The sequence below is a fragment of the Melopsittacus undulatus genome, chromosome 4, assembly GCF_012275295.1.
Source record: "Melopsittacus undulatus isolate bMelUnd1 chromosome 4, bMelUnd1.mat.Z, whole genome shotgun sequence".
NCBI classification, from domain to species: Eukaryota; Metazoa; Chordata; class Aves; order Psittaciformes; family Psittaculidae; genus Melopsittacus; species Melopsittacus undulatus.
The window spans coordinates 14,446,870-14,458,913 of NC_047530.1; the positions used below are offsets into that span (position 1 = coordinate 14,446,870).

At 51.0% G+C, this 12,044-nt stretch overlaps 1 protein-coding gene across 4 annotated transcripts; it reads right to left on the minus strand.

The window, feature by feature from the left end:
- Window positions 1-808: 808 nt before the first annotated feature.
- Window positions 809-5,510, minus strand: LGALS3 (galectin 3). Of its 4 annotated transcripts, XM_034062025.1 has the most exons (7): window positions 5,393-5,510; window positions 3,238-3,291; window positions 3,098-3,120; window positions 2,464-2,793; window positions 2,168-2,256; window positions 1,736-1,904; window positions 809-1,075 (listed from the first exon to the last, which is right to left on the minus strand). In XM_034062025.1, the coding sequence occupies exons 3-7, from the start codon at window positions 3,113-3,115 to the stop codon at window positions 920-922; spliced, it is 762 nt and encodes a 253-aa protein (XP_033917916.1). In that variant the 5' UTR covers window positions 3,116-3,120; window positions 3,238-3,291; window positions 5,393-5,510; the 3' UTR covers window positions 809-919. The 4 variants fall into 4 exon arrangements, with proteins under 4 accessions (XP_033917916.1, XP_033917915.1, XP_033917917.1 ...); XM_034062024.1 differs by lacking the exon at window positions 3,238-3,291 and having other exon boundaries at window positions 5,393-5,480; XM_034062026.1 differs by lacking the exon at window positions 3,238-3,291 and having other exon boundaries at window positions 5,404-5,424.
- Between the last annotated feature and the right edge of the window lie 6,534 nt (window positions 5,511-12,044).

Sequence of the window (12,044 nt, forward strand, 5' to 3'; positions counted from 1 at the left end):
GCTGCCTGAGCTCACAGGTTCAGCAGCAGAACATCACAGGCTGCTTTCCCAATCACTCTCCATGCAAATCACTGAATCATAGAACAGTTAGCATTGGAAAGGACCTTATATCCAGTTCCACCCCCCCTGCCATGGCCGGGGTCACCACACACTAAACTATGTTGCCCATGACTGTGCCCAACGTGGTCTTGAACACTACCAGGGATGGAGCATTCACAACCTCTGTGGGCAACTCATTCCAGTGCCTCACCACCCTCATAGGTAAAGAACTTCCTCCTTATATCCAATGTAAACTTCCCCTGTTTAAGTTTAAATCTATTATCCTTGTCCTGTCACTACAGTCCCTAATGAAGAGTCCCTCACCAGCATCCCTCTAGGCCCCCTTCAGATACTGGAAGGCTGCTATGAGGTCTCCACACAGCCTTCTCTTCTCCAGGCTGAACAGCCCCAACTTTCTCACCCTGTCTTCATATGGGAGGTGCTCCATTCCCCTGATCATCCTCGTGGCCCTTCTCTGGACTTGTTCTAGCAGTTCCATGTCCTTTTTATGTTGAGGACACCAGAACTGCACACAATACTCCAAGTGAGGACTCACAAGAGCAGAGTAGAGGGGCAGGATCACCTTCAACCTGCTGGTCACGCTCCTCTTGATGCAGCCCAGGATACAGGGCAGCAAATCAAGTGGTTCTGAGCTGTCATCCTTTGCCAAAGTGTTGTGCTGTCTCTACAGCAAGAATTCAGTTACTTCCACCTTTGAACCCAGCTTGTTGAAAGATATTTTGCCTTTTGACACCTTACTGAACACAAATTTTACTTGTGAAAGTATGTTTTATTACCTCAAAGTATTCATGTAAGAAGGCACTTTTGGTTACAGTGATATTAAAAGCATCAAGTTTGCATTAAAACTGCACCACTGTAGTTATATCATCGTTGGTGTGACGCTGGTGAGAGTGATGTCTCCAGCAATGCAGAGTTTGGTGATCTCATTCAGCCTCTTCTCACGGAAGCTGTACTGCAGCAAGTGAGCATCGTTGACTGCTACCTTGAAGTGATCTGCCTCGCAAAGGATCTGAAGCTGAAATATAACCCACACATCAGACAAAAGATAACCACTGGATTTGTTTTAAGCCACAGGCTTGAGCAGGCTGGCACTGTCTAATGGCTGCTGCTGCTAGCCAAGTCCAGCCCTGGATGAGCTGGTGCAGCAATTTGTAGCTGCAAACACCACTGGTGACCTTTGCCTTCCCCAAAGCCCTGCTGTGCTCTTCCTCCTCCACTGTTTAGCCCAGAGTTTGTGTCCTCATGACCATAACTGTTTTCAAGAAGTGGCTCTCCACACTGTGAGAGCTGCATTCACACCAGATCTGAACCTATTCTGCAGGAGGGAAAAGCTCACAGAGAGCTTGGGTGCTATCAGGAAAAATGCTTTATAGACCGACAGCAGTATAAATAACGAGGCTCTAATAATAAACAGGAATAACGGAAGTGGGGAGAAGTTATACCCTGGGCACCTGGACCTGCAGGAGGGGTTAGAAGTGGCAGTGCCATAGAACCTGCTGTGCTGGACAGCCAGCAAAGAACACCGGGCAACTGTCCTAAAAGCCCCTCTGAGCGCTGATTCAACAGCATCAAGGTCTTCACCACAAGTGTTATTATACAGCCCTGACCAAATTCCCCAGTGCCTGATGCAGGTGCTGCTGAGACACAGAGACCCAGCTGGGGACTATTCTGTCACCTTGAAGGGTTTTCCAGCTTCAAATGGAAACCTTGGAGCTGTCCTTTCCTCCTTTCCCCAGTGATTGTGGAACATCGAATTGCAGACAATGACTTTCCTGTTGTCTTCATTGAAGCGGGGATTGAAGTGGAAGGCAATGTCATTCCCTTTCTTGAAATCCAGTGAAAATCTGCAAAGACAGAAACAGGATTGCTGCTTTTTTTCTACAAAAGCCCTGGGCTTGACAAAAATAGCAGCAAAAAGGCAGGAAAAAAACCCACAGACACTTTTGGGCAATAACAGGACATTTACGTATTTATTGTGTGTAATAGTTGATCTTACACCAGGTGGGTGTGATTCAGGAATGGAAAGCAAATTCCAGCTGCTGTGTTCCATCTGGCAGTGCCCCACAGAACCCTCCCCCTGCCTTTGGTGCTTGATGCCCCTTGGTACCTGCTTGGATTGGGGTTGATGGACCCCGTGATGGTTATGAGCATCCGAGGGGTGAGTCCTGCCTGCAGGGACAGCTCAAAGGGGACTGTCTGGGAGACAAGGGAGATGGGTGTTAGCAGAAAACATATGTTAAAAGCCAAAAGCTTGGCACAGGCTGGCCCATGGTGTGACAACCCCATGAGATAGTGGCCACCCATACCAGCTCCCTGGGACAGCCAGCCCCCCATCCCTCTTATGGACAAACAAAACTCAGCAGTAAACATGCAGAAACGCTCGTAAAACAATTGAGCTGTTACCATTGGAGGAGCCGGTCCCCCATGTGGATGAGGGGGTCCAAATCCAGGGCCACTGGGTGGCTGTCCTGGGGCAAAGTACGGCCCTGGTCCTGCTGGTGCTCCAGGGAATGCTCCGGGTGCTCCTGGATATGGCCCGTGTCCTGCTGGTCCTCCGGGATATGGCCCTGGTCCTCCAGGATAGGGTCCTGGTGCTCCAGGATAGGGTCCGGGAGGGCCAGGGTAGGCTGGGACCCCCCCAGGAGGTGGTGGCTGGTTCCCCCAGGAGGGCCAGCCTTGGGGCTGGGGGGCAGAGGGGTTCGGGTTGTTGCCGGTGGACAAGGCATCAGCTAGCTGTGGACAGAGGGGAGAGGAGGAGCGGTAGGGGGTAACGGGAGTCCTGGGGTCAGGGTGAGTCCTCCAGCATCCACCTCGCATAGCCTACAGCATGCACCAGTGGTGAGAGCTCAACCACTGCCCAGCAGCTGGGTGGGGGGAGTGCCTGGGCACGGGTCTCCAGTAAACACCAGTGTAACTGAGGCAGATTTGGGGGTTAGGCAGGTTAGCAAAGACACATCCCCACCCGGCCAAAGGTCCCTGCTGCAAGGGGAGGCAACACTCAGAGACCCCCCATTGTTTTAAAGAATTCCATACTTACAGAGAAACCGTCTGACATGGTTCCTGAAACACAAAAGACACAGTCATTTTTAAGGTACATCATCTGAAACAGAGATGTTTGAGAAGAGCTACAGTTCACAGCAGCAACCGGCTGGAACGTGGCCAGTCCCCATCATGTACCTGCCAGGAAGAACCGACAGCTCCAACACCACAGAACAAACCCTCCTGTGATCCCTGCGGGAGAAATGATCACCACCATGAGCAGCCGAACAGCTCCAGGGGTGAATCCAGCCCGAACACCCTCTGGATGAAATGGGCTGCTGGGGGTTGTTGTTGCCATTGTTGGCCTTACAGCACTGCTGGTGTCAAGCAGACACTGAACTGCGGGGACCCCTCACCATCACCATCACCATCACCATTTGAGCTGCACTGAGGGCAGGCAAGGCCGTGCCAGCCAGGCCCCTTCTGTGGGGTGACAGCAACATGGGGGGGACACGGCCACCTCCCTGCCCTGGCTGTAGGCTGCTGGCTCCCTGTGCCGGGCTCCGGGTGGCACACGCAGGCTCTGTGCAAGGGAAGGTGACAACGCTCTGCCCCCGACACAGCATGTGAAGGAGCAGAGCAGCTTGGTGTGATGAGTAATGTGGTATCGGCACCCACCATGTCATGGGAGCAGCTCTGTCCTGGGCACCCACAGACAGCATTATCCACTTCCCCATTCCCCACAGCATCATCCCAGAAAGGATTTCAGTTAAAAATCCCTGTGGGGGCCACAACGAGCTGCATGGGAGGTACAAACGCAGCACAGCACATTGGGGAACACGCAGACACCCCATGACACGCAGGATAGATGCTCCCAGCAGGCCTGGAAAGGCACAAGGAGTGTGGCACTCATCGGGTGCAGGTCCCCTTCTCCCCCGTGTGCCCCAGAGGGATACACGTGCCACCCGCCGCTCCGGACCAGTGGGTAAAAGCTGCTTTACAAGTTGTATGAGCTCAGGCCAAGCCGCTCCACTGAGGCAGGGCTGGACCATACCTGACCACTGAATTCCTCCCGTCAAAGAGAGCATTCATGGAGGAAGAAGGAAGAGGGATGGAAAAAAGCCCAGAAACCGGAGAGAAAAGGAAAATTCCAAATTGAAAACAGAAGGAAAATTCTCTCTGCAAGAAGCATCCAGATGCACAAAGGTGGCAGCAAGTCAGGCCTTGGGAGTGACGGAACCCCAAGGTTACACAAGCAACAAACAACCCCTTTCCCTGGCCAAACATTCACACTCCTGAGCCCACAGGGGTTTTCAGCTGGCCTTCAATCACCATCGGTTTGAACTGTGTGAACATCCCGTATCTCTCAAAGCTACTATTTGCCTTTTGGGGTTTTAAGTTCTTGAGTTTGCCATCTGTGCACAGGGCAAAGCCTGCACAAAACTCCTGCAGGCTCCCCAGGGCTGGATCCAGCCGGATTGGGTTCGGTCGAGCCACGGGTATGCAGCTGTATAAGGCTTGTGCTGCTGCGGTGAGGGGTCGTCCGCTGCCTGCTCTCCCCTGATCTCCTTGCAATACCTCAGGAGGAGCAATTTTGTTCCCTTACCCCCATTTCCCGTTGCTTCGGCCCCACGCAGTAAGCAGTTCACCTGGCAGGAGGTTCCTGTCTCCGCACCAGGACCAGCGTTCCCAGGTGGATGTAACTGAGGATCTGAGAACCCACTGCTCCTGTGCCCCCAAACAGCAGGGCCGAGCTCGGGGCCCGGGAGTCACCCTCGTCCGCCGCTGTCACTGCCGTGCTGCAGCTCCGCAGTGCTCACTGCCGGGCTGCTGGGAGCACGGGCAGCACCTCAAAGGTGCATTTCCAGCAGCATTTGGGCTGCTGTCGATGTCACTTGGAGTCCCCTCGGCAGCTCAGCTGTGAGGAGCACCCCAGCAGACGTCTACAGCGCACCCCAAGTATTTCCTATGCTCACACAAAGTGTGAAAAGCACCTCTCTGGGGCAGGAATACAAGACTTCTTCCCTTCCTTCGGTGCTATTTCTGCAGTGACTTCCTGGGTGTCTCCAGCCCTCCGTGCACTAGTGCTCCCTCCGCACATGTTGGGGGAACAGACAGGGCACCCCATGACATCCAACCACCCTTACAGACCCGGAACCGCCCGCAGTCACCCCCAGCACCCCTAAAGCCACCAAGCGCTTCGGATGCTGCCGCTGCCCGCGGAGCTGCCGCACGTCCGGCTCCCGCTGCCCCGCACCGAGCGGCGAGCGCAGCCCCAACCCTTTCATTGCCGACCCCCCCGCGGCCCCCCCGCCCCTTCCCCTCGGGACCCGTGCGCGGAGCCCCCGCTCACCCGTGCGGCACCTCCGGCGGCAGCGCTCGGTGGCTCCGGGCGGCAGGACCCGCCCGCTCGGGGCGGGCAGCGGCAGCGGCCGCTCCCCCGGGGCAGGGCCCGCGGCACAGGGGCAGGGGAGCGGTCCCTGAGCGGCACCCGCCAGGGAGCAGTTGGGCTCCTCGCGGTCCGCGCCTCCTGCGGGCGCCTGCGCCCATCGAGGAGGTTTCCCGGTCCCTGCCCTGGCAGAGCCACAGAACCCGTGCGGCTTCGGAGAGCACCCAGCTCAGCCCCTGCCATGGGCAGGGACACCTTCCACCAGACCGGGTTGCTCCAAGCCCTGTCCAACCTGGCCTTGAGCACTGCCAGGGATGGGGCAGCCACAGCTTCTCTGGGCGCCCTGTGCCAGAGCCTCAGCACCCTCACACGGAAGAACTTCAGCCTAATGTCTCATCTCAATCTCCCCCTGTCAGTTTAAAGCCATTCCCCCTTATCCTATCCCTACAGGCCCCTGTCAAAAACCCCTCTCCAGATTTTGTAGCCCCTTTAGGCACTGAAAGCTGCTCTAAGGTCTCCCTGGAGCCTTTCCTTCTCCAGGCTGAACAACCGCAGCTCCCTCAGCCTGTCTCCATAGGAGACATGCTCCAGCCCCTTGAGCACCTTCATGCCCTCCTCTGAGCTCACTTAAGCATCTCCATTGTCTTTATGTCCCCAGAGCTGGATGCAGCACTGCAGGGGGGGGGGGGGGGGCTCACAGCTTTACTGAAGCTCAGTAAACCACCGATTTCCTTCTAAATTTTGGGTGGGTTTGCTTCTCTCCGGGGACCACAAAGAAATAAAAAGTTGGAGGAGCTTTGGCTTTCACCCGAGCAGCAAGTCCGGCAGAGGAGCAGCGCTGAAAACCTGTTAGCAGCAGCTGTAATTTCAGCAAGCACAGTTTTACTGCAGACTGAGGGTAAATCATCTCCTGCTTGCTCAAGGGGCTTCACAACTTAAAGCAATAGAGAACAAAAAGACTTGTTGTGCTGCTGATCTGCTGCAAGGTGCTGCTGTCAGAACTGAATAGAATGGAACAGAACAGAACAGGACTACTTCAGTTGTAAGGGACCTATAGTGATCATCTTGTCCAACTGCTTGGCCAATTTGGGGCTGACCAAAGGTTATTAAGTGACACTCCCTTTAATCGGTGCCATTAAATGCATAGAAAGTACTTCTTCAAGGCAGCAGCTAAACTAAATGGCCTTGCTGATACAAACAAAAGGCAAAAATCTCTTGTGTTTGGTTTAAAGGACTTTGATAAAAGGCTTTGAAAGAGGGCAGCCGGCTCTCTACTGGGGCACCAGCCTGGATTTTCACACCCTGCAGTTCTGTATAACACTTGTCACAGGGATTCAGGCAAACTGAAGCGTGTCAAATGCTGATGAAAGATGCCAGGGATGCCCAAGGGAGTGTGATGCTCCACTTGGGGAGATGTTTAACCAGGGAGTGCTGCTTCACTTGCCTACCACAGTGAGCAGACCTCACCACAGTAAACAGACCCAGAGATACCTCTGGTAATGTTTTTGGGCAGAGGGACCTGGAGAGGATTTGAGCCAGTAACGCTGGAGGATCCCTGAGGCACTGCATGAGCATCTGGAGCTTCCTGAGCCTGTAACTGAAGCACAAGGAGACAGCTGCTCATCAGAACAACCCTTCAAGTCCTTGCTCCAGCATCTTTCTAAGAATGTATTAACCAAGAGGTACACATGTGCAGAGCACATGTTTATAAAGTTGAGTAAAGGGACACACAAAGCAGGTCTCGGTGACTTCTGCCTTCCCAGATGACCAGATAGGGCTGTATTAATTCCATAGCGCACTGCCTTTTCCCTTCCATCCTAAGACATCCCACCCCCCCTCCCCCAAGTGTCTTTGGCAAGAGATATTTTTCTGAAAGACCTGTATTGCTATATTCAGGATTTCATTTGGAGGTTCCAAACATTTACCAAGAAGGCTTCCCTGTTTTTTTCCATTTCCAATGCCATAAGCCTCGTGCTTCCAGTTATGCAACAGATACACAGCGCTGAAAAACTGCTTGACCAAAAGTGAAAACATAACTCAATATTTGAGCTAATTTCTTCACTTGAATAAGCCAAGCAGCAGCAAGGATGAGGAGTGAGGCTGGACGGGGCTTGGAGCAACCTAGTCTAGTGGAAGGTGTCCCTGCCTGTGGCATTGGGGTTGGAACTGGATGAACTTTAAGGTCCTTTCCAACCCAAACCATTCTGTTTATGATTCAACATTCATAGGGCGGGTGCCAAGAGCCCTTTGCACACAGAGCTATGAAACATCCACATTCTGCTCTGCTCCCCATCGCCTGAGTCATCCCACTGTGACTCACATGGTCAGACACGGAGGTGTGGTGGCTGCAGTTTGTAAGCTTGGGATAGTGAAGACAGAGCGGCTGGATTCAGTGCCGGAGCAGTAGGCAAGGGAGGCAGCACATGGATGTGCTGGCTCTACAGAAGACCTAAGTCCCGGAGATGGTGCCTCTTCCTTGCAGTATTGTAGTGCCCTGCCATGCACGGCCTTGCAAACCAGGACTGGCTGCTTCCCAACAGGGGATAGAAAAACAGTCATTTCTCAAAAATAAGCATATTCTTAGGGTTTGGAAAATTTTTTTAAGCACTCATAAGTAAGTATCCTGTTTGCTTTGGAGACGCTAAAAAGAAAATGAAACCCTACTTGGCACCATGTACAATTGAAAGCTCTGAATTGCCAACCCAAGGCATGGGAGAGACAAGAGGAGCCAGGCAGGCAGCTCAGCCATTGGATCACACCATTTCTTAGGGACCTGGTCTCTGACATGTGCTTCACTGTGGACAGACACGTTCTCTTTACGCAATTTAATTTCCCTATTTTAAATGCCCAGCATTAATCTGATAGCACACAAGAGCCAAGTGATGTTTAATGGTGCGCTGGTTTTAGCAGGGATGGAGTTAATTTTCTTCACAGCAGGCTATGTTTTGGATTTGTGCTGGAAACAGTGTTGATAAGAGAGGGATGTTTTCCTTGCTGCTGAGCAGTGCTTACAGAGTCAAGGCCTTTTCTGCTCCTCTGCAAAGTCTCAGTCTGAAGACGAGACAGCTCTGGGGAGACCTTCAAGTAGGCTTCCAATATCTAAAAGGGGGGGCTACAAGAAAGCTGGAGAGGGATCCAGCAATGAGGTTAGAGATGAGCATTAGCTCATTTCCACAAGGGGCTCAAGGTCCCTTCAGGAGTGTGAGTAACTCACTCACCAGCTCTGGGCTCCCCAGACACGCAGGCACCATTTCACTGTACAATACCATACGTTATTAAACATTTTCCTCTAGCAACAACCTTTGACAGGTTGCTCAGCAATAGCTTCGAAGTGCCACCATCTATTGAGTGCTGTTTATTGAAGGGCTTGCCTGCCGTAATGTCACAGTAATGTTTACCATTGGGTTTAATTAACTACATACTGTGGTAGTTTAAAAGAAGCCATGTAAGCCAAAGAACTTTATATATAAATGAAAGTTTGCAGTTACAGCTGAGGAGTTACCAACCCTTTGCTTGGCCCCAGTGCCCTTTACTTTATGCTGACTTATATCAGGAATTAACATCATCTTCTATTCTTGTGGCCACCAAGTCTCCCAGAGCAAAAGACCCCACTCCAATGTGCAACCTCTCTCTGTAAAGTTAAATAACTTCAAAGTGGTAATTTCAAACTGCTTAATGGAAACTAATAAACAGAAAGCTGCTTCTGTTTTGCCTTTTTCATGGTAAATTAAAGGGAAGGGAACTAATCTAGAGGGAAAGAAGCTCAATGGCTGAAGAGATCCATTTCGCTTATAAAGCAGAAAAATGCAGAGCAGTGTGATTTTATCAGTCTCATGACCTCTGTGGCCTGACATGCGCATGGGGTTGGCAGCAACCATCATATGCAATGTTTGGGCTGCAAATTTATCACCGAGGCCATCCGTGGTGTAGTTCTGAGGTGCTAAATTCAACCATCATCTCTCCTTCCTCTCAGTGCAGCCTCCCAGGCTGGGCAATGGGAACTGTGACGACAACATCTCCTTTCCCAGACACAGACGTATGTCTGCCCTAGCACTAGTGAACAAGTCAATGCAGAGTATGGTTGAGAACTTCAGTACCTCAAGTTTGATGGTAAAGACAGCAAAAGCAGCAGATACAGAGCATTGATGCAGCATCATAGCTGCTGCTCACATATACCTTCACATACATGACCCAGTCTGTTCTTGCTCTCTTTCCCCTGCACCAGCTCCGTTTTATTCTCTATTATAAAGCACAAAGCAGAAGTCTCACCTTTGCAGCTTCCTTCTCACAGAAAACAGAGTACTGGTGCAAAATTCCAGCTCATTCAGTTCCCTCTTGCTTTGGTAGTGCCAGGAGAACAGTAAGTCCACCCCAGAAAGCTTCACACAGCTTCTAGCACTGATGCTGTAAATGGGCAAATCCACACCATGGTTTGAAGCTTTTCTATTATTAAAGATGAATAAATGTTAATCATTTTGCACTTGATGTGCTGACCTGAGCATTAAGGTGCTTTCCAAGAGTTAAGAGGGTTTTGTGGCAATTTCTGTCAATAGATTGACAAAAGTCCTCAAGTCCCCTGGCCTCAAACTTCATAGTAATTCCCTTCTCAGCTGCACTAAGCTCCACGGCATGTTGCCCATAGGCCCTTAAGGAAGATTTTGCATCTTAACAGTATGAAATAACTGGATGAGGAATCCCTACATTGATCCCAACTGCCTGTGCAGATGTGTTGAATAACCCCCATGGCTTGCTGCCACCAAAAAGGCAAAGTCCTGGTGCTTTTAAACTCATTCAACCTTGCAGGCAACTAATCCAGCCTAAAAAGACAAAAGGAATAGCATTGTGCTGCAGGAGGTGGTTGAATCTGTTCAAGCCTATCCCCACCAAAGGCAGTGTGTGCCGCTGCTGTTCCCATCTCTTTGCCAAGGGGAGAGATGCTCAACAAGTAAAGTAAAAGCCCTCTGTGATATTGCACTCAGCACACAGTCGGAGAAAACATGAAGGCCAAAGGAAGACAGGACAATCCCACCTGATCCAAGGCAGCTGCAATATCAACCACTCCTAAGAATTCACTTTTATTGCAACAGGAACCATAGCATCATTTAGGTTGGAGAAGATCTTAAAGATTACAGAGTCCAACCATGATAGGTGGCTTTTGCCATAGCTCAGGAAACCAGAAGAGATAGGAGAGAGGGGAGCTTTGTCCCTGGCAGGTCAGCAAGTTTTCCTTCTTTTCCACACTGCATTTGATGCCAGATTCTTGCAGAGCACAGAAATTCATTCTCCTAAGAGACCTCACATTGAACAAGGCTCAGATTTAAATCTCATGTACAGTGTGTTTGTGTTCTTCCTGTAGCCGTCAAACCTAAAATGGTGCAATACAAGTCTGTGCAAAGATGTGGGTTACAGCAGCGTCAACCAAACAGCACTGTCAGCAACCAAACTGCTGCTGGTTTTCCCTATTTTTTATCAAGTTCAATGTTAAAAACAATCGGTAGCAGACAGCCTTCTGTGCCAGGAGGATTTGCCAAGGCAGGAGGGCTGAGAGCAGCAGCGCTGCCCTCTGCTGATGACAGCAGGATGGTGATGGGCCGCGATCAGCTCAGACAGCCAAAAACCAGAGGGGCCACGTCGAGCCCTGCCTTCACACGGCAGCCATGAGCTCATTTTTCCATCATGTTTTTGTTTTGAGCCACTCAGAGCAGTTTTTGCTCAGTGTCACTCCACAGACACTCTCCCTTTAGAAACTACTGACCCTGACAGCCAGTACAGACCAACGGGAGAGTATCAAGATGTCACCATCCCACTCAGTGCTTCTCAGGCCAGACCTAGAAAACTGTGTTCAGCTTTGGTCCCCGCTATAGAAAAAAGATGTGGGCAGGATGCAGACAGTCCAGAGGAGGGCCACAGAGATGAATGTGGCCATGTGAGGAAAGGCTGAGAGAGCTGGCCTTGTTCAGTCTAGAGAAAAGGCAGCTCAGGGGAGCTCTGATCACCCTGTTCCACTGTTTAAAGGGTGGCTACAAAGAAGGCAGAGACTCCCTTTTGACAAAGGAGGCCCAAGGAAAAGCTGAGGGGTGATGGATACAAGTTACTCCTGGGGAGATTCCAAGTGGACACAAGAGGAAAGGTTTTCACAATGAGAACAATGAACCATTGGAACAAACTCCATGGGGAAGTGATGGATTCCCCAACTCTAAAGATTCTGCTGGGCAGGGTGGTGGGCCATCTAGTCTAGCTAATGCTTTGGCTAGAAAGGTTGGACCAGATTATCCTTGAGCTCTCTTCCAACCTGGTGTTCTACGATTCTGTGATCAAGCAGGAAGACTGCAGACCTACTGATGCCAGCATCCCCATGTTCCAGGTTACGTGGTGCTACTCATGCTCAGCCTTCCAAGCAGGAAAATAAGGACAGCATCCAGGTTGAAATGCAAACATATGTTGAAGTGCCTGTGTTAAAAAGCTTTAAAGATAACCAGCTCTGGGGCCCTGAAGAGCACTGAGGAACTCCAGCTTTACACAGCCCAACATACAGTGAGAACAAGCACCAGGGTATTAAAGCATTAATTCTTCCCACTTCTGATCAAACTTAAAATAGGATATTCCACCACCTCTC